The sequence below is a fragment of the Pecten maximus genome, chromosome 2, assembly GCF_902652985.1.
Source record: "Pecten maximus chromosome 2, xPecMax1.1, whole genome shotgun sequence".
Taxonomy (NCBI): Eukaryota; Metazoa; Mollusca; class Bivalvia; order Pectinida; family Pectinidae; genus Pecten; species Pecten maximus.
In genome coordinates, this window is record NC_047016.1 from 15,580,970 (window position 1) to 15,605,064 (window position 24,095).

At 36.8% G+C, this 24,095-nt stretch overlaps 1 protein-coding gene across 1 annotated transcript; it reads left to right on the forward strand.

Annotated features, from left to right (window-relative positions):
• Nucleotides 1-8,301: 8,301 nt before the first annotated feature.
• LOC117319293 (paired box protein Pax-6-like) lies at nt 8,302-24,005 on the forward strand. The gene is made up of 5 exons (XM_033874128.1): nt 8,302-8,771; nt 13,775-13,936; nt 20,760-21,023; nt 21,163-21,362; nt 23,069-24,005. Exons 1-5 carry the CDS (start codon nt 8,567-8,569, stop codon nt 23,372-23,374), a joined length of 1,137 nt encoding a protein of 378 aa, XP_033730019.1. The 5' UTR covers nt 8,302-8,566; the 3' UTR covers nt 23,375-24,005.
• Nucleotides 24,006-24,095: the final 90 nt, after the last annotated feature.

A 24,095-nucleotide genomic window follows, 5' to 3' on the forward strand; every position in this document is an offset into this window, starting at 1 on the left:
GGCTAAATCAGAGATTGTACTGAAGTTATATCTCCAGCAGTTAACGGCTCAATCAGAGATTGTACTGAAGTTATATCTCAAGCAGTTAACGGCTAAATCAGAGATTGTACTGAAGTTATATCTCTCAAGTAGTTAACGGCTAAATCAGAGATGGTACTGAAGTGATATCTCTCAAGCAGTTAACGGCTAAATCAGAGATTGTACTGAAGTTATATCTCTCAAGTAGTTAACGGCTAAATCAGAGATGGTACTGAAGTTATATCTCTCAAGCAGTTGACGGCTAAATCAGAGAATGTACTGAAGTTATATCTCAAGCAGTTAATGGCTAAATCAGAGATTGTACTGAAGTTATATCTCTCAAGCAGTTAACGGCTAAATCAGAGATTGTACTGGAGTTATATCTCTCAAGTAGTTTACTCCTGAGTCAGAGATGGTACTGGAGTGATATCTCTAGAGAAGTTTACAGCTAAATCAGAGATTGTACTGGAGTGATATCTCTCAAGCAGTTAACTGCTAAATCAGAGATTGTACTGAAGTTATATCTCTCAAGTAGTTAATGGCTAAATCAGAGATTGTACTGAAGTTATATCTCTCAAGCAGTTAATGGCTAAATCAGATATTGTACTGGAGTGACATCTCTCAAGTAGTTTACAGCTAAATCAGAGATGGTACTGAAGTTATATCTCTCAAGCAGTTAACGGCTAAATCAGAGATTGTACTGAAGTTATATCTCTCAAGTAGTTAACGGCTAAATCAGAGATTGTACTGAAGTTATATCTCTCAAGTAGTTAACGGCTAAATCAGAGATGGTACTGAAGTTATATCTCTCAAGTAGTTAACGGCTAAATCAGAGATTGTACTGGAGTTATATCTCTCAAGCAGTTAATGGCTAAATCAGAGATTGTACTGGAGTTATATCTCTCAAGTAGTTAACGGCTAAATCAGAGAATGTACTGAAGTTATATCTCAAGCAGTTAACGGCTAAATCAGAGATTGTACTGAAGTTATATCTCTCAAGCAGTTAACGGCTAAATCAGAGATTGTACTGAAGTTATATCTCTCAAGACGTTTACAGCTAAATCAGAGATGGTACTGAAGTTATATCTCTCAAGACGTTTACAGCTAAATCAGAGATTGTACTGAAGTGATATTTCTCAAGCAGTTAACGGCTAAATCAGAGATTGTACTGAAGTTATATCTCTCAAGCAGTTAACGGCTAAATCAGAGATTGTACTGAAGTTATATCTCTCAAGCAGTTAACGGCTAAATCAGAGATTGTACTGAAGTTATATCTCTCAAGTAGTTAACGGCTAAATCAGAGATTGTACTGAAGTTATATCTCTCAAGCAATTAACGGCTAAATCAGAGATTGTACTGAAGTTATATCTCTCAAGCAATTAACGGCTAAATCAGAGATGGTACTGAAGTGATATCTCTCAAGCAGTTAACGGCTAAATCAGAGATTGTACTGAAGTTATATCTCAAGCAGTTAACGGCTAAATCAGAGATTGTACTGAAGTTATATCTCTCAAGCAATTAACGGCTAAATCAGAGATTGTACTGAAGTTATATCTCTCAAGCAGTTAACGGCTAAATCAGAGATTGTACTGAAGTTATATCTCTCAAGCAATTAACGGCTAAATCAGAGATTGTACTGAAGTTATATCTCTAGAGAAGTTTACAGCTAAATCAGAGATTGTACTGGAGTGATATCTGGTTTATTTTATTACAACACCTTGTGTGCGTTCCACTGGGTCCTTGGAGAGGGATGTATTTATTGATTTTCTAATTACATAATTAAGAGGAGAGAGCAGAAAACCTAGGAAAAGATCAAACTTAAAAAGAATTAATGAAGATGATATAGATGCCAAGATCTTTATATGATCTTATTGTATTCTGTATACTTACTCATTTTATATTGAAAAAAAATGGGGTTTTTTTTGTTTTTAGTAATGGTTGCTCTGGATACCAGAGTGGCTTATGTGATGGTATATCCGTTATTCATCCATACACATTTCCTGATCTTCCTTCTCAATGAGACAACCTCCTCTAGTGAGTAAGACATGGTCCATGGTTGTCCTAAATTGAAAAAAATGACTTGTGCTGTATGCAAGACTATTTAAAAATGCTGCTTCATATCCTAATCAGAAAGTCGTGATGACTTTCATTAGAAAATGTAATTATTACATGGTCCTAACTGAAATTCTAACCCATGCCAAATTCTAGATGTACTCCATGGATGCTATTTTGAAAATCTTCCTTCAGTATTACTGAACGGAAAGTCACCAAGAGACGCACTTTAACCAACGTGTTGTGTCTACTATGGTCCACAGTTTGTCCGCATTGCTCATTCAACATCATTACTTATTATAATTAAAAAGCAATATAGGTGGCACAGTAGTAATTCACTTGTCTTTCACCTAGGAGGTCTATTCCCGAACGGACGTGAAATGGTATGGAGTCACCTGCCCGACCATGTGGGTTGTCCACAGGTATGTACTTCGGTTTCCTCCCTCCCGCGCTTCTATCCGGACCAACAAGTATGGCTAATATTGATAAACTTATTTCTCATTTGTAAAATAAATAGTTAACATTAAAAAAAATCGACAGGACTTCCACTGAACAGTTGTTTTTGGTCTACTGCTGATGCTGACTAAAATGTATATCCATGTTACATAAAAGATGTACACCATCTTGAAAATGCTTCTCTCCTGAAAGGATAAAAGACTTATTGGTCCTGGTTGTCCACCATAGCTCCATCTCCTGAAGAGAAAGGCGTGTGAAGAGATGACTTTCTACACCACGTATACTGCCGTTGGATGGTAGGGTATATAGTATTGCCCTTGGCCCTCATTCAATCATACTTTGTTACGTCCTCTTACTGATACAGAGACTTCGGTGTGTAGTTGTATGGTGATAGTATGCTAATGCAGGTCAATTTCTATATTCACCAAAACAGTATGACCGATGAGAGTCTTGTTTGGGTATTAACAACAAAAAGGCCTAGTCAATATGTGTATAAATCTGTTGTTTATAATACAATGTTCCAGTCTTTCGTGTTACTCTACTTGTTCCGAAAAGTCATGAGTGCACCTCTTCACATAGCACCAAGAAACACTAAACTTCTTTGTTACCAGCTGGGGTATTCTTGTTGCTGCTGAACAATTAAGTTACCCAACACTCTCCTAATTTCAATAAGATGCAGATTATTAATACATGGTATTTAATTGAAAAAAAAAGGTGCAAATGTGGACGTAGATCCAGTTTTCCATTGCCTCGACACCCTACTTCTGTGTCCCCATCCCGTATAATTTCGTGTCTGTTTATCTGCAGTTGTTCTGTTGAAGCTTCTCTTCAACTTCTACTACTACCACTACTACTACCACTACCACTAACACCACCACCACCACTACTACCACTACCACTACCACCACCACCACCACTACTACCACCACTACTATTACTACTACCACTACCCCCACTGCCACTACAACCACCACCACTACTACCACTACTACTATAAATATATATATATGTGTGTGTGCGTGTGTGTACTAATAATAATCAGTTTTCAAGACCTCTGTTCATTTATATTAAATTGCTTAAGTTTTTATCTGATTCCTGTCCCTGCTGAGCACCGATATATTAATAAAATAATAAAATATGAATCAATGCCTTGACATTTGTTTCTGATTCCTTTTTGTATCATTTCAAAAACTTCAAATATGGTGCAGGCATCTTTATTTTTTTTTTTTTTTTGTATAATAATCTTTCGTAAGGTATCGTCAGTTTCCATAAACTATTTGGTTTGGCCCTGTTAACAGCCATGGTCATTTAAGAACGTGTCTGATTTTGGAAGTGGAGGAAAGCCGGAGTTCCCGGAGAAAAAACGACCGACCTACGGTCAGTACCAGGCAACTGCCTCACGTGGGTTTCTACTTGATACATAAATGTTGATTAATTTGGTTTTAAAAAATAGAATCGACTATGAACTAAATCCCAGGTAACGACAATTAATGCAAAAAGTTCGAAAGCTGATTTCATTGTAAAATTCTCCGATAAGAGGACGCAGGATTATATATATAAACAGATATATATATGTTAATAGTGAACTTTTATACCGTGTTTTAACATGCATGGGAAAATAAACAAAAACATCAATCACATTTTACAAGATGATAAATATGTATCTATAGATATGTATTATACATCATGACATCAGATTTACTCTCTTCGTCCTCAAAACATAAAATATTTGTAAAAATAAACATGTAATAATAACGTACAGTACCGTGATACACCAGAAGGGAAAAGTCGTATTTAAACGATAGTATATATCTGGTTTAAATTTCATTTGGGATTCCAAAATTCGTGTACAATTACAAAGATTGTAAGATCAGTTTATTCAGAAATGGTTTAATCATATAGAGAACTCCTCAAGAGGACGTACATATTCTATTTTCAAAACAAATTTTGGATCTGAAAAATACCTAGTAAAGCTAAAATTTCCAATATGCATTTATCAATAGAAACAGGAAGATGGATAGGGATTACAAAAGAAAATACAGCCTGCAATCATTGTTCTCATGACAATGGCGATGAATGTCATTATCTTGTCAAATCCGAACATGTTAATGTAGTCAAGTTTAGGCGTAAATTTATTCCTAATTATTACTGTAATCATCCTAATATCAACAAAATGCAAGGTCTTTTTACCATAATATGTAATATTAAAGTTTTGTCAAATATGAGCATTTTTTTGGAAGAAATAGAGATATTACTTAAACAACATTAGAACAAAGAATTACCTTAAATATACATTTCTTAGACTATTATATATCACAATTATTATTATTGTATTGCGCCATGTTTAAAGTTTGTATAATTCTATATGTAATACTGCTAATTAGGTAATATAATGATACAAAAAGGAAAAAAATGTCTGACTATATCTGTATATATATAGAGAGGTCTACATATCATGTAGACCTATAATAAGTATAAATTTATGTACTCATTGTACTCATAGGTATATACGATATATATTGACTTATATGTGTATATATAATATACATATATATATAGATGTATGTATTACTTATAGTAACAAGGTAATATGATATTAACCATGCCTTACTATTCCTGTATAGATATAACTAAATGACTATAATATTGTCTGAAATAACAAATTATTTAGAAAGTGAAAGTGATAATTATATTGTGTAATGATTAATGTGAATCTGCGTCCGAGTTGAATAAAATAAACCTGTTTTTGAGGACAGGCGAGCCGTTCCTTTACCTTAAATAATGATGTAGAATTATTTGAATATATCACAGGCGTCTGCTTCTGATTAGCGTTTATAGATAAAAAAAAACATATTAACCACTACCCCTACTATGATATAGTAGAAATAGGGCAGGGAATAGGGGTATAAGTTCTTTTCTATAAATACTGACCAGAAATATACGCCAGTAAGTATATATTACTAGAGGTATTCAGTCATCGAAAAAAACACTGTCGGTATACAGTGATCATGAACTTTCCCAGCCTCACTCCGCGAAATATCTATATAGTTAAGCTTTCTGTTTGTAGTTATTTTTATTACTCATTATTTGTTTTAGGATATGTGATATTCTCGTGAAAATATATCCTATTTTCAGGGAAACGACTCTCAATTAAAATCAATTAAAAAAAATAGAAAAAGAAGAAAACTTAATTCCTATTGAGGAGATATTGACGTTCGTTTTCCGTCAAATCATTATTTTCGTAGCGATGATAACTATCAGTCGATGTACACATAAAAATCACATTTCTCGCGTGATAGTTCATACGATTTTGTATTACACGGTATATAGATAAAATAATATTTTGTGAGGAAATCTCGTAGATCCTTGTGTTTAATAAGAAGTCGCTAGCATTGTATCAGTTAACTAAAACACTAATAAGCAAAACAGTAATGAAACGTTCAGGTACAAATGTATTTCGATATGGAAACGTTTTCATTCCGTATCCAGAGACGGATATCCGGCTTTTAAACACTAGCTCTCGACTAGTTGCACATACCAACTGTTTGTAATTAAAATCTGATAATGAATAACGTTATAAGCCGCCAAACGAGCACTACATATTAGCAATAATAATATGATCAAGCGTTGATGAAGATGATAGGCGATAACAAGATGCTTGGAGCGAAATGGGCGCCTATTGTTGGTTTCGACGGACCGCGATGTAGCTTTCCTCGTGGTCATGCCCGAATGATTTCGGTTTCGGTTTTGAAGAGGTGTGCATTTATAATCAGGCAATATTTGATCCGATCGGTGTACATTAGAATAAGGATAAATTAAATTGACTAGTTGCGGCAACAGGTGTCTCTACGACCAGCATCAACGAGCTAACTCAGGTACGCAAAGTCTTGTCAGCTTAACTAGCAAATAAATAAAATTCAAAACATTGAACATGTATATGTTGTTTTCATGTATAGATATTGAAACGCATTATTTTTATATCCCGATATGATGGAATGTCTGACTTTATAACAATATTATGTCACAACAGTCACAATTAGGAATCTAACAGAAACTTACGGACAATCAAAAAGCTGGTTATACTTATGGAAGCTGAGCCCCGATACATATATAAACATTATATGAGATAACAGATTCTCTCGTGCTTAGAACGCATGCATACACAATTCACGTATCTCTGGAGAACAGTGAAATCTGTCGCCAGTACAGCTAATCCAATTCACGATGTTTAAAGAGTGAAACTCGATTGGAACGAGTTATTGTTGTAAAACAGAAGGAAATCGAACAGACGGAAAACTTACCAGAAAGTTGCAGTGTCAGAAAAAAAAAAAAAAAACAAAAGGGTAAGTTGATTTAGTTTTTACTTATTTATCTATTCATTATAAATATTGCATGTTATTAAATTATTAGTCTACAAGTTGTATAATAAGAATGTGATATTATTATATAGTTTTAATAAAATTTAACTCTTATCTTACCATGTTCTGATTTATCAAATCGTCGGAAGAATGTACATACAGTTCAACATGTTTGGTCAGCAAACAATTAATTATTTGCCTAACGGTTTTAACCAAACCAAACCTGGTTATCTACATTTACAGGCAATTAACGGGCTGTAATGCTTTTGTCTGTGGTGTAGTTGTCTTATCTCGTGATGTTTATATTATATAAGAAAACAATTTGGTGGTATGTACATAAGTTTGTTTTTTTATTATCACTTGACATTAACTGTTCGAGATGGCATCTGAATGAGGGGACTTGTTGATACATCACAGGAAAATATTTCAACACCTTTATATTTTAATAAGTGTCATTAAAGTGATTTGATTGGACCCAATAGTACAATTTTGTTGGACTGTGCGGGCCGAAATTCATTAATTAAAAAACAAAACAAAAACAAAAACAAAAACAGATTCTATTCTATGAAAATATACCGAACATTACAAGTAATTTATTGGATCCTCCTACATTATTTTATAGATTTTACACAAATTTTGTACTGATGTTTTGAAACATTGTCATATATTGATTGTCAAATTTCAGAATGTGTTAAATATTAACTACAAGTTATGATTACTTTTTGCTAAACAAATACTTCTAAAACTGTTCCTCCGTGTTATAATATATCGACTCGGTCTCTATTTGATTGTAAATCTGGACCAGAAAGAATTATTGGAATATAAGAATCCAATATTCTGGTCGAGATATTAATGGTATCCAACTTAACTAAGCTCTTGTCCTTTTGTAATTGTTATCAAACATACCTAGTTATAAACAATTACGGGACAACAAATACTTTTTGTCTGTCAACAGAAACGGGACATTTTGTATTTTGCTGAAGTTTATTAAAATGCGCCCCTTGTTGAGGTAGAGATTATCTCAAAGAAAAGTTGATTTTTTATTCTTTTTTAAAGACCCTAAAAAACAACATTTTATTGCTTTTTAGTAGCAGGATCGGGTACAAGTTGTACAGTATATTCGAAGTATTTTCTCTATAATTCTTCTGCTTTTAGCAGATATTATTGTGATTTCTACGTTGTGAAATAATGAATACGTCATGTTTGTAATTATGAAGTATATAATTTGATTGGGATAATGTGGGTTTAGTTTATTTCGTACTATTTAAGTGCAGTCCATCAGTTAGTTATGTAGTCATTTCCAAGCCACAATCAATTAGTGTTAAGTAGACACTAAGAGGGGATGTGGGCTGCGCATGCGCACTCCAGGTGTGCTGTGATGATTGACGAGTGTATACGGGCCTAAAGTTCAATATTTAGGTACGGGCTAGCCCTTTCATCTATCGCATTACAACTTGAAATAACTAAACGAGCACGCTGGTGAAAATAGCTAGTACTGATTTAATTGGAGCCAAGCGTGTACAAGAGTTGACAACAGAATCGAAAAACAATCTGAAAAATAAGTAGTGAAATTAATAATCAACTTATAATACCCATTGTTGAGAGCATCTCCATAGACATGTTCAAGTTTGGGTTATTTATGTGTTTATTTTCAAAATGTGTATCTTTGTAAATCTTTGTAAATGTACTTGTGTCACAATGATATTACGTCCCTTTTCCATTCCCAGATGAATGTGTTTCCACAATCAGCATTCCCTATGTTTCCTCTGATGAAGGGTTATGACCCAACGCAGTCCCTTCTACGTCCGGTCAGTCTGCAATCCCAAGTGTCACAGGCCAAAGTTCACCCACCAAAGACGTCAAGTCCACATTTCCATAATATTCTTGGTGAGCATTAAACAAAATATATTCCTTTGGGAAAGTCATTAAAAGATTAGATTGCTCCGAGTGCATTGTTTCACGCATGCGTTTACGGTGTAGTTTCCTGTATATTCCGTCCACTATTGAACGTCATCTGACGTTTGAAATGACCACATTACTTCCGGCTAACCTTTGTTACCTAAGCGACAAATTGGACAATGTTCCGCAAAATAGGTTATTCAGCCGTTTGGTAAAACCATTTATTTAAGTTTGATTTAGTTCCGAAATGAACGTTTTGTTAAAAACGATATTTAGAATTAAACATTTTATTGTACCTGTATTACATACGTAAAATGACTTGTGCCAAATATAAAATCTGTTTCAACTGATGGTGCTACTTAAGGTTTGAAACAATTATAACATAAATTATATACATATATAACAATCATATCCTCTAAGGTCGCGCATCAGGAAGAAACAGGGTTTTACATGTATACCGTGAATATGGTCTAACGTTAAAGTTAAAATCGCTTTCATATCTGCTGAAAACTAAATTGAATTCAGTAGTAATTCATTTCCTCAGAATACAATTACATAGTTATATGGTAACATAAAGTATTCAATACACAATGTTTTAACAACCTGATAGCATACCACTCATTTTAACTCCCGATAATATAACGGTTCTCTCTCGTCTCCACCATTCTGTACTAAAATGTCCACTTTCGATCTTGTTTTCGGACATTGTAACCACCTTCCTGTTTCTACGAGACATTTCATGTTAGCGCATCTTAATTTACATAAAGTTAATCTATTTTTCTCCGAAAGGCGAGTAAAATACGGTTGAAGTTCAAGTTTCTTCTTAAAGTAACATAAAAACATTTTTTTTGATATCATATTTGCATCTTACATCCATATACACAAATGATCGACATGAAGCTTGATATTGCTAAGTTTTAATTCATTCGACAGAAATGAATTATAAAAATAAAACATTCTAAGCTGAACAACCATCTCTAGAGGATATCTGCTAAGTTCTCCATCAATCATAAAGCTAAGAGTGGAAGATCGCAAGTCCAGATTCGCTTATGAAATTCAAACAAATTTGTTCAATGGTTTTCATGCATTTCTAACCCCATATTATACAACTATAGCGCGGTATATATTCGATTTTTTTTTATTGTGCAAAAATGCGATTTTTATGAATACATGCCTATACACGCATATGTAAAATATTTCAAAGAGGCGCTAGTGATGAAGGAACATTTATGTAACAATTTTGTTTGTCAGCATAACTCGATATATGTTGTGTCAGTATGTCACCATAACTCGATATATGATGTGTCAGTATGTCACCATAACTCGATATATAACGTGTCAGTATGTCACCATAACTCGATATATAACGTGTCAGTATGCCACCATAGCTCGATATATGTTGTGTCAGTATGTCACCATAACTCGATATATGATGGTCAGTATGTCACCATAACTCGATATATGTGGTGTCAGTATGTCACCATAACTCGATATACGACGTATCAGTATGTCACCATAACTCGATATATAACGTGTCAGTATGTCACCATAACTCGATATATGTTGTGTCAGTATGTCACCATAACTCGATATATGTTGTGTCAGTATGTCACCATAACCCGATATATGTTGTGTCAGTATGTCACCATAACTCGATATATAACGTGTCAGTATGTCACCATAACTCGATATATGTTGTGTCAGTAAGTCACCATAACTCGATATATAACGTGTCAGTATGTCACCATAACTCGATATAAGGTTGTGTCAGTAAGTCACCATAACTCGATATATAACGTGTCAGTATGTCACCATAACTCGATATATGTTGTGTCAGTATATCACCATAACTAGATATATGATGTGTCAGTATGTCACCACAACTCGATATATAACGTGTCAGTAAGTCACCATAACTCGATATATAACGTGTCAGTATGTCACCATAACTCGATATATGTTGTGGCAGTATGTCACCATAACTCGATATATGATGTGTCAGTATGTCACCATAACTCGATATATGATGTGTCAGTATGTCACCATAACTCGATATATGATGTGTCAGTATGTCACCATAACTCGATATACGTTGTGTCAGTATGTCACCATAACTTGATATAAGGTTGTGTCAGTAAGTCACCATAACTCGATATATAACGTGTCAGTATGTCACCATAACTCGATATATAACGTGTCAGTATGTCACCATAACTCGATATATGTTGTGTCAGTATGTCACCATAACTCGATATATGTTGTGTCAGTAAGTCACCATAACTCGATATGTGTTGTGTCAGTAAGTCACCATAACTTGATATATGACGTGTCAGTATGTCACCATAACTCGATATATAACGTGTCAGTATGTCACCATAACTCGATATATGTTGTGTCAGTAAGTCACCATAACTTGATATATAACGTGTCAGTATGTCACCATAACTCGATATATGTTGTGTCAGTATGTCACCATAACTCGATATATAACGTGTCAGTATGTCACCATAACTAGATATATGTTGTGTCAGTAAGTCACCATAACTCGATGTATGATGTGTCAGTATGTCACCATAACTCGATGTATGATGTGTCAGTATGTCACCATAACTCGATGTATGATGTGTCAGTATGTCACCATAACTCGATATATAACGTGTTACAATAAATGTTGATATCCCAGCGGTGTTTTGAAGTCGATATTCTACTTCCATTTCTTTCTTATAATAGACTAAGAGAGATAATTTAAAACATGGACTCATAATGTTTGCAATGATCACATAATAATTAATATCAATAAGTGGGATATATTTCTTTAAACATAATAATTGTCAAAAATACTTGATGTGTAGTTAGACACAAGTTATTACAACTCAATGACTGTCAAATTAATATGTACATTATCATAGGTACGTATTAACGATTAACGAAGGTAGATAATTATAAAAACACTTTGAATACTTAGTAGGTTATAGAGATATAACTGAAAGCTTGATTGATTTTCCAATAATAATCAATGAGCTGAAACATATTATTAAATGAACGAAGGGAAAAGTACCATTTGTTATCTGATCTACTGATCTGAAACCTCTTGTTCGAATAATATATGATCGGGATGTTACAGTATAAATTTTGGTGAATTAATAAACGGGTTACCACCCCTATCATGAAATATAGTATTTTTTTAATTATGTAAATGATACTACTTCTGAATAATGTTTTACTGTTGAACGTTGATCATTAACACGAGACCTGCGCGTGGTGGAGTAACAGATTTAACATAAACGTATAAAATTCCTTATAAAACTGTTTAAAACTGTTATTTCATTCAGCGATACAAACTAAAGTTACGACAATCTGTGACGTTAATTTGTTAATCTGACATTTGGACACATATGTGACTACATGGAGTCCCATGTCTTCATAACATTTGTATTTCACGGCGCGACTCTCTGTGGACACGCAACACCCACCTTCCACATCTGCGTGACCCTATTTGTAAAATCAATGAACCATAACATCCGGTTATTGTTAAATGATATTGATAAATGATATCGTGGCTGAGTAGAACTGTTGTAATTAGATTCGATGAATATTGATTCTATAATTTTGAATGGTGTTTTTGTCGGCATTTTTAGTTACTGTTTCACGACCTATCAACAATCAAAACTATTAATTACCAATGCATTTATGTGGAACATTTCATTTCATTCTAATTGGTCCACTTATATCATAGTATATTATATATAATACAATTATATTATATTATGTTATACTATATTGTGTTTTCAAATTGCCGAACTGATTAGAGTTTCTTTTAATTTTATAAAACGTTAGTAACCTTGAAGGTGATATTTGACATTTAATTAAGTTACCAGCCATTCACAAGTCGTTGCCTTTGAATTGAATCATTTGTTTATTTTAAACATATTTTATTTAAAAATATTCAAAAGGAATCGGACACAAGTTGTACAACTTATAAACGTCCTTAATTTTCCATAAACATGTATACAATGGTATTTACAAATGGCAGCATACGTGATATAATATAATGAAATGTATATACAAATTGTATATTAATAGCAAAATTAATATATAAGGTGAAAATACGCAATATCATTACCAGTACCCACATTTTACATCAAGTTTATTGAAATCTATTAAGCAAATAAGTTCAATAAACATGACTTATTTATCAAAGTGAATATCATACACAACAACTAAAGTTAGCAGTATATAATATTCGTATATCGTATTAATGGTTCAGTTTCCTGGTAGCCTGATCAATCGTATGAAGGGCTCAGCTTCTGTGTTGGTCATATCAACTCTTGCCACATTCACCGAGTCATAAGCACGCTTGACCACGCTCCACACTGATTAAACCAATTACTAAGCACATATCGCAGCTCTAGTCTTGGACTAAAAGCATACATTTCCCATATATTCCTAGGTATATCAGAACCATGAAGTGTGTGTATAGGCGGTATTACATAACTACGAATACTATAACATTGAATCTTTTGTTTCATGACAAACCATCTCACTCATAGTTCGTCAGTTTTGTTATCACCAACTTACTTGTTTTTCAACCCACAACGTATTCCTATTAGAGACTGTATAATACCAGTAACGAAATCATAAGATCTGCCTCTGATTTATCAATTATTTTCGCAACAGCCATGTTCGAAGTAAAATTGTACCAGTCCAACTTACTCACACATTTGGTCGTCGTCCCTGCCTGTACAACATGGATCCGTACTCATATCATGCTGATAAGCATTTTAAATATTTTTCTAATTTTATGCAGATAATCGAGATAAATAATCAATTCCGTTGACATTTTATGTCCCTAAATCATCTTGATTGGTACCAGAAACAAGAAGATGACGATAATGCCATTTGAATTATATCACGGACGTATGTCAGACATTCCTGTACCTCTAAATCCGACATTGTCTCCACTAATTTATTGTATGTGGCCTTCTTTACAGCACCTTATTGTGACCCGATGCTGAATCTACGTCGACCGTCGACGATTGGCGGCAGCAAACCGAAGGTGGCGACCCCTAGCGTCGTCTCCAAGATTGAGCAATATAAGCAGGAGAATCCGACCATATTCGCCTGGGAGATTAGGGATAAACTTCTCGCTGCAGGTAAGATTATGACCGTTTCGTATTTGCAAGAAATAAACTATAGTCGACATTCTTTTTTCATTGTTTACGTCCGCTAAAATAATACACGTGCATACAATTCCGATACCGCTACTGCATATTCTCTCGCAAAGTTAGGGATATTACAAAGTAAACATATTGTAACAGAGTTGAAGTTATGGTTTGAAATATGATTTAAAATCGCACCCATCATATTTAATTACACTCAGTGCTTGAAAATGTAAGGAAATCATTCTACCGCGAAAATCTACCAGATCACAGTATGTACATTCACGTTATCATCGTGATACTTAGCCCGAGTTTCCTCTGGCCCTGACACCATGTCTGGTGTAGTGTCAGGTCCAGAGGCAACTCTGGCTACGTGATATTATCACCAGGTACCCATAAACAAACCCCAGTAATACAGCTAGGCTTCCTCGTAGTTAATGACACGTTCACTACGTACTGTACGTCTGTGGAATGATACTATGTAAAGGCGATGTTGTGTCAATGTAGAATCATAAAACGAAACATGTTTTATGCTTCGAAATAGTGGCGTTTTATAGTCGTTGACATGGAAATAGTGGCGTTTTATAGTCGTTGACATGCTGTTAATAGTTTCCTCATCTTCAACTTCAATTAGTTTATCAACAAGATTATTTAGATACCACACACCAGCGCTGTTTTACATGTCCAGGTGTGGCTAGATTGGACAACTTCCTCTTTTTGTTCGCACAATACAATGTGCACTGAGAATTAATCTTTTAGGAATATAACAGAAATTTGCAGATATCATCAGCGATATTAAACATTAAATTCGTGATTATTTCTTTCTCATAAAAGAAATATCGAAATGTATTTCCTTATGTCAGAGTAGTTATTGTATTCTAAAGCGTCAAGCAGTATCTTCATTGAGACACCCTTTTACTTTCTGGAGATCTTTATAGATACAATGGAATCATAGCCCGAGAAATGGGTTAACGAACTAAATTTTAACTATTTCCGCAATTCGACAGTGTAATTTTCTCCTTCATCCCATTGATCGATTTTAAAAGCATGTGGTTTTTGTTGGTGTCTGGTTGGATGTTATCAGATAATCGGGACGGATCTCTCAGATAGGCTTTAATTATGGTTTATGTCTGTCGGTGCTGAAGGGAGGGTTTGGGAGTGGTGTATTGTGTGGGGTATAGTCCACCCTCCGTTATGGGAGTGGGGTATTGTGTGGGGTATAGCCCACCCTCCGTTATGGGAGTGGGGTATTGTGTGGGGTATAGTCCAGCCCCCGTTATGGGAGTGGGGTATTGTGTGGGGTATAGCCCACCCTCCGTTATGGGTGTGGGGTATTGTGTGGGGTATAGTCCACCCTCCGTTATAGGAGTGGGGTATTGTGTGGGGTATAGTCCACCCTCCGTTATGGGAGTGGGGTATTGTGTGGGGTATAGTCCACCCTCCGTTATTGGAGTGGGGTATTGTGTGGGGTATAGTCCACCCTCCGTTATGGGAGTGGGGTATTGTATGGGATATAGTCCACCCTCCGTTATGGGAGTGGGGTATTGTGTGGGGTATAGTCCACCCTCCGTTATGGGAGTGGGGTATTGTGTGGGGTATAGTCCACCCTCCGTTATGGGAGTGGGGTATTGTGTGGGGTATAGTCCACCCTCCGTTATGGGGGTGGGGTATTGTGTGGGGTATAGTCCACCCTCCGTTATAGGAGTGGGGTATTGTGTGGGGTATAGTCCACCCTCCGTTATGGGAGTGGGGTATTGTGTGGGGTATAGTCCACCCTCCGTTATGGGTGTGGGGTATAGTCCACCCTCCGTTATGGGAGTGGGGTATTGTGTGGGGTATAGTCCAGCCTCCGTTATGGGAGTGGGGTATTGTGTGGGGTATAGTCCACCCTCCGTTATGGGTGTGGGGTATTGTGTGGGGTATAGTCCAGCCTCCGTTATGGGTGTGGGGTATTGTGTGGGGTATTGTCAACCCTCCGTTATGGGAGTGGGGTATTGTGTGGGGTATAGTCCACCCTCCGTTATGGGAGTGGTGTATTGTGTGGGGTATTGTCCACCCTCCGTTATGGGAGTGGGATATTTTGTGGAGTATAGTCCACCCCCCGTTATGGGAGTGAGGTATTGTGTGGGGTATAGTCCACCCTCCGTTATGGGAGTGGTGTATTGTGTGGGGTATTGTCCACCCTCCGTTATGGGAGTGGGATATTTTGTGGAGTATAGTCCACCCCCCGTTATGGGAGTGAGGTATTGTGTGGGGTATAGTCCACCCTCCGTTATGGGAGTGGGGTATTGTGTGGGGTATAGTCCAGCCTCCGTTATGGGAGTGGGGTATTGTGTGGGGTATAGTCCATCCTCCGTTATGGGAGTGGGGTATTGTGTGGGGTATAGTCCACCCTCCGTTATGGGAGTGGGGTATTGTGTGGGGTATAGTCCACCCTCCGTTATGGGAGTGGGGTATTGTGTGGGGTATAGTCCACCCTCCGTTATGGGAGTGGGGTATTGTGTGGGGTATAGTCCACCCTCCGTTATGGGAGTGGGGTATTGTGTGGGGTATAGTCCACCCTCCGTTATGGGAGTGGGGTATTGTGTGGGGTATAGTCCAACCTCCGTTATTGGTGTGGGGTATTGTGTGGGGTATAGTCCACCCTCCGTTATGGGTGTGGGGTATTGTGTGGGGTATAGTCCAACCTCCGTTATTGGTGTGGGGTATTGTGTGGGGTATAGTCCACCCTCCGTTATAGGAGTGGGGTATTGTGTGGGGTATAGTCCATCCTCCGTTATGGGAGTGGGGTATTGTGTGATTGTGTGGGGTATAGTCCATCCTCCGTTATGGGAGTGGGGTATTGTGTGGGGTATAGTCCATCCTCCGTTATGGGAGTGGGGTATTGTGTGGGGTATAGTCCACCCTCCGTTATGGGAGTGGGGTATTGTGTGGGGTATAGTCCACCCTCCGTTATGGGAGTGGGGTATTGTGTGGGGTATAGTCCAGCCCCCGTTATGGGAGTGGGGTATTGTGTGGGGTATAGTCCATCCTCCGTTATGGGAGTGGGGTATTGTGTGGGGTATAGTCCACCCTCCGTTATGGGAGTGGGGTATTGTGTGGGGTATAGTCCACCCTCCGTTATGGGAGTGGGGTATTGTGTGGGGTATAGTCCACCCTCCGTTATGGGAGTGGGGTATTGTGTGGGGTATAGTCCACCCTCCGTTATGGGAGTGGGGTATTGTGTGGGGTATAGTCCACCCTCCGTTATGGGAGTGGGGTATTGTGTGGGGTATAGTCCACTCTCCGTTATTGGAGTGGGGTATTGTGTGGGGTATAGTCCACCCTCCGTTATGGGAGTGGGGTATTGTGTGGGGTATAGTCCACTCTCCGTTATTGGTGTGGGGTATTGTGTGGGGTATAGTCCACCCTCCGTTATAGGAGTGGGGTATTGTGTGGGGTATAGTCCACCCTCCGTTATGGGTGTGGGGTATTGTGTGGGGTATAGTCCACCCTCCATTATGGGAGTGGGGTATTGTGTGGGGTATAGTCCAGCCTCCGTTATAGGAGTGGGGTATTGTGTGGGGTATATAGTCCACCCTCCGTTATGGGAGTGGGGTATTGTGTGGGGTATAGTCCAGCCTCCGTTATGGGAGTGGGGTATTGTGTGGGGTATAGTCCAGCCTCCGTTATGGGAGTGGGGTATTGTGTGGGGTATAGTCCACCCTCCGTTATGGGAGTGGGGTATTGTGTGGGGTATAGTCCACCCTCCGTTATGGGAGTGGGGTATTGTGTGGGGTATAGTCCATCCTCCGTTATGGGAGTGGGGTATTGTGTGGGGTATAGTCCACTCTCCGTTATTGGTGTGGGGTATTGTGTGGGGTATAGTCCACCCTCCGTTATAGGAGTGGGGTATTGTGTGGGGTATAGTCCATCCTCCGTTATGGGAGTGGGGTATTGTGTGGGGTATAGTCCAGCCTCCGTTATGGGAGTGGGGTATTGTGTGGGGTATAGTCCACTCTCCGTTATGGGAGTGGGGTATTTTGTGGGGTATAGTCCACCCTCCGTTATGGGAGTGGGGTATTGTGTGTGGTATAGTCCACCCTCCGTTATGGGAGTGGGGTATTGTGTGGGGTATAGTCCACCCTCCGTTATAGGAGTGGTGTATTGTGTGGGGTATAGTCCACTCTCCGTTATTGGTGTGGGGTATTGTGTGGGGTATAGTCCACCCTCCGTTATGGGTGTGGGGTATTGTGTGGGGTATAGTCCACCCTCCGTTATGGGTGTGGGGTATTGTGTGGGGTATAGTCCAACCTCCGTTATTGGTGTGGGGTATTGTGTGGGGTATAGTCCACCCTCCGTTATAGGAGTGGGGTATTGTGTGGGGTATAGTCCATCCTCCGTTATGGGAGTGGGGTATTGTGTGATTGTGTGGGGTATAGTCCATCCTCCGTTATGGGTGTGGGGTATTGTGTGGGGTATAGTCCACCCTCCGTTATGGGAGTGGGGTATTGTGTGGGGTATAGTCCATCCTCCGTTATGGGAGTGGGGTATTGTGTGATTGTGTGGGGTATAGTCCATCCTCCGTTATGGGTGTGGGGTATTGTGTGGGGTATAGTCCACCCTCCGTTATGGGAGTGGGGTATTTTGTGGGGTATAGTCCACCCTCCGTTATGGGTGTGGGGTATTGTGTGGGGTATAGTCCACCCTCCGTTATTTGAGTGGGGTATTGTGTGGGGTATAGTCCACCCTCCCAACAGGGATTACTAAGATAGAGCGGTGTTGTAATAACGTCTAAGACAAAGACAATACGTTATACTAGTCCTAATGACAACAGCTAATAGAAACATCCATTCTAATTAATTACATTTATTAAGTGCATGACCGATATGCCATTATGTTGCTGTTTCATTTACCAAGTACTAGACCTATTCCGTTGTGTACTTTACATCATTCTAATTACGTTATAAAAAAGCTAGATATTCACTAATGTACTGTTTGAAATAACAATAAATAAATAATATATACAGTTTAATATTTGATATGTATATGACATATATGTCACAGTTTTACCATTAAAAAACAGTGTAATATTTGATATGTATATAACATAGTAACAGTTTTAACATTAAACAACAATGTAATGTTTGATATGTGTGTACCATATATAATGTTTGATATGGGTGTACCATATATAATGTTTGATATGTGTGTACCATATATAATGTTTGATATGTGTGTACCATATATAATGTTTGATATGTGTGTACCATATATAATGTTTGATATGTGTGTACTATATATAATGTTTGATATGGGTGTACCATATATAATGTTTGATATGGGTGTACCATATATAATGTTTGATATGTGTGTACCATATATAATGTTTGATATGTGTGTACCATATATAATGTTTGATATGTGTACCATATATAATGATTGATATGTGTGTACTATATATAATGTTAGATATGTGTGTACCATATATAATGTTTGATATGTGTGTACTATATATAATGTTTGATATGTGTGTACCATATATAATGTTTGATATGTGTACCATATATAATGTTTGATATGTGTGTACTATATATAATGTTTGATATGTGTGTACCATATATAATGTTTGATATGTGTACCATATATAATGTTTGATATGTGTGTACTATATATATAATGTTTGATATGTGTGTACCATATATAATGTTTGATATGTGTACCATATATAATGTTTGATATGGGTGTACCATATATAATGTTTGATATGGGTGTACCATATATAATGTTTGATATGGGTGTACCATATATATAATGTTTGATATGTGTGTACCATATATAATGTTTGATATGTGTGTACCATATATATAATGTTTGATATGTGTGTACCATATATAATGTTTGATATGTGTACCATATATAATGTTTGATATGTGTGTACTATATATAATGTTTGATATGTGTGTACCATATATCATGTTTGATATGTGTGTACCATATATAATGTTTGATATGTGTGTACCATATATAATGTTTGATATGTGTGTACTATATATAATGTTTGATATGGGTGTACCATATATAATGTTTGATATGGGTGTACCATATATAATGTTTGATATGGGTGTACCATATATAATGTTTGATATGTGTGTACCATATATAATGTTTGATATGTGTGTACCATATATAATGTTTGATATGGGTGTACCATATACTCAATACAATGTATATATGTCATACAATCATTTTGTAACAAGGTAGGGTACAATGGACGGTCAATAATATAACAACTAACAACAATATAGAAACACACGCGAGATATTGCTATATCCAGTTATACGTGTCTTACCCTACCACCATTTACCAATGACTTACTCCACGAAACCTATTCAAAAACAATGTATTAAGATTTTATATCTATTACGTATATAATAACAGTAAATAAACATTGTATACGTTTTGAATGTACAATCAATTCAATTCATTTTATTGAGTTTAAGCTTTACAGCTCATCAGTACATATAACATATATATATATAATACAATAAATTGGCGATCACTGCAACATAGCAGTGACGTAACAATATCTATAGAGAATGGACAAGTCTACATCTGGTTAGTATTTATGGTATTTTTAGCCCCTAACAAGTGATATACAATGTAGTGGAGTACGTAGGGCGGGGCAATCGTCTTGTTTATATAGATACTAACAGATGCTTACGCCTGTAGTACAATGTACATGCAGGCGGGAAAACACACCATCTAAAATGAGAAAGACATTGTAAAGGAAGTACTATTTTATATCTATAATTTTAATATTCTTCCCCTTGTGTAGGCATATGTACTCAGTGCAACCTCCCCAGTGTCAGCTCCATCAACCGGATATTACGTAACAGAGCAGCAGAGCGAGCTGCAATGGAGTATGCCCGGTTCGTCAGCAGATCTTTATATCCGGTTCCGTATCCTCCGATGTGGGGTAGTATTCCCGCCCACACAATGGACGTTCGGGATACCTCTTCACGAGTTCCTGTGATAGAAACACAACCGGAAACGGAAACCAGCGATCACGAAATAGAGAAGGATGATACTGATATTGACGGTAAGAAAGACAAACAAAAGCCCCCGCCCCCAAGTAACAGTTATTTAATATTAGATAACGGTTTTTCAATTGAATTTGAAAAAAAATATATACATTTCTCAGTGTTGTTTATTTTATTTCTTTTTTTTTGCTTTTGCAGTTGAGGACAACTCGTCGGATCACGCTGAAGATCCCAATGACATCAACTCCCAGCCGCAGAAGTTGCGACGTAACCGGACGACGTTTTCATCAGAACAATTAGACGTTCTCGAGCGGGAGTTTCAGAAGACGCATTACCCTGGTGTCACGACACGTGAAGATCTGGCCAAGAAAACGGGCCTCTCCGAGGCTAGAGTACAGGTACGATTATACAGCTTCTCACGAAAACTGCATCAAATGGCAACCACGGTACTTAATTAACAAAATCAATTAAAAAAGGTAACGTCGTGAATATAAACACTCATACCACACGAAATTACATATAAAACATCTAGATATGTACAAAAACCTATGTTTTATAGGCAGTAAAAATATTCACCAGACGTAAACGCACTTAAAAATACTTCGATCAGTGTTTGGTCAGAAACGAAATATCCCTCATGTGAGAGTTCAGCCCCACACAATAGAGAGTACGGTTTATACATGCAGACAATTAACGGTATATGGCCGCTCAGTGCGCAATTGCTCAAAAAGATAAACAATATCTGAATCTATTTGATACAGTTTGATGAAAATTAATGTAGATTGAAAATCGGAATTAATCTACATCTAGTTTCATTGCTAACCAATGTGTAGCCAAGCCTGTCGTGTATCGTTAGGCTGTAGTACTCTAGTACTCACAAATATATTATTGTGATGATATATATTAACGGCGTACTTAGTTTGGACTATATGGACAATTTGAAATCAATATCCTGATAGGACCGGGACGATAACATCACAGGGCGCGCACCTGTTCCATCTTTAATAACTAACATCGCTGATCATGTGATACATTCATACGATCGAGAAATTCAAATGTGCTAGTCATCAAACCATGTGTGCAGACCATGATTAATAAAAATGTAACGAAAGTAATTTTAACAGGGATACGTACTTTGTAAAAATGTAAAATGATTTGAAATGAGACGGTACTATGTATGATAATGGGATTATTAAATACTCATTTCCAATTCCAAGATAAGAATATTATGTTAAATTGGACAACAGATGCGGTTATGACAATTCTCTGTCATTTTGTACAACGTTACAAAATTCTAATTACATGTGAAACAAGATATTCAATTCCATACATAAAATCTAATGTCGTAAAATGTTAAGCCGAGGATGAATCACAGCAGAACAAGTTAGGATGCATTGCTGAGCTGATAACTCAGTCAGGTTGTTTTAGTAATGGTGAGTAGTAAGATTTAGGTAACCATAAACAAAGACATTCTCGCCGTTAAACATTTTAACTGCTGTCATTTGGCATTCATCAGCAATGTGATTGCCAACTGAATAAAAGTAAATTCCACGGAGCCGTTAACCGATAGCAGTCCAATTATGATATCAAATTGTGTTTTAATTTTCTAAATAGTTCATTAGCATGGCATATTGCAATAGTTAATAATAAATAAAACACGTGAGACAAAACTTAACTGTATAATGAATGCTTGTTTAATTAAAACCGTCATTTTCCAGGAAAAAAGGCTAATGTATGGTAGCAAATGTTAGTTTTTGCGTCAAAATGACGTCACACATTCACACCATTCATAGAAGTGGTTTATCACACATCTTGTGATTGTACATGTAGAGAACAAGATTTCTCCTCTCCATCCGGTCTACCCTTCCTCTGTCTGCCCCCCCCCCCCCCCCCCTTTTCTTTTTTACAAGTATTACTCAATACGGTGTAATTGCTATAAAATAAATGGTATGTTATTGATATAGGTAACTAATCCGAAGGTTTCTGATATTTGATCGACCTTCGGATTAATAGGGGTCCTGTGTATGATTTTGCATAACTCGTTATGTTGTGATAATTATGCGCATATGTTGAATTAATTAATGTTTTATTTTCTTCGTTTTAGGTTTGGTTTTCAAATAGAAGAGCGAAATGGAGGAGAAATCAACGCCTGACATTCCTACAAAACACGACACGTGCTCTGCTGACGTCATATCACCCTCTAAATCTCACCACGTCATCCAATGTTACTAAGACAGCCTCATCGGACACTTGTCCAACTCGACACAAACCGGAAATAGATGATCATGACTCTGACAGGAAGTCCCCTGTTACTAAATTCGGAAGTGAGGACTCTGCTTTCACACGTGTGCCAAGCGCAGTGGTCACTTCCGAGAGCAAAATGGAATCTGATACGGAAATCGAAATTTAGAATGAAAGACAACGATGACGTTGTTTTAACATCACTACATATTAAAGTCAACAAACTCGAGAGTGAAAGACAATTGGAAATTTAAAAAACTTCAAAGTTGAACTTATTATGTAATAACATGAAATGCATCTTTTTGGATTATATACCGCATATAACACTTGGAAGTATTCTGTGATGTACGAGTTGAACAGAACTCACGGTTTCATCTAAATATTAACTGATTTATCAAGGATATTGAATAGTGTTATCAAGATCGTATTGTTAGCTTCCGACAGGAATAGTGAATTCCATCAGAATTTAAAACTAAAAGAGTCTGGATATGACCATCTATTGAATACTTCAGCATTACACCTGATTAAAAAACGTAATGATACCGTTTGTACCAAGGAAATGTAAATATTACCGTGAAATAACTATACGTATTCAGGGAATTTGTATTTGTTTTCAGACAACCCAACACTTAAAGGGATAAGTGCTCGACTGCAACTTAAATGGAACTTCTTCAACTTCTAAAGTGCAGTTCATCCATAATGAGCTATTTGTAAATAGAACAGGATAAATGGAAAGTGTTTCAAATGTAAATAATGTACAGTTTACACAGTGGTATTCAGACATAAAATGATTGTATGTATCCATTTGTGTTCGTTATCATTTCTTATATTAAATGTCTGGTCGTCCGTTCAAAAGTCATGTGTCCTCCACGGATAAGTTTATGTCAAGC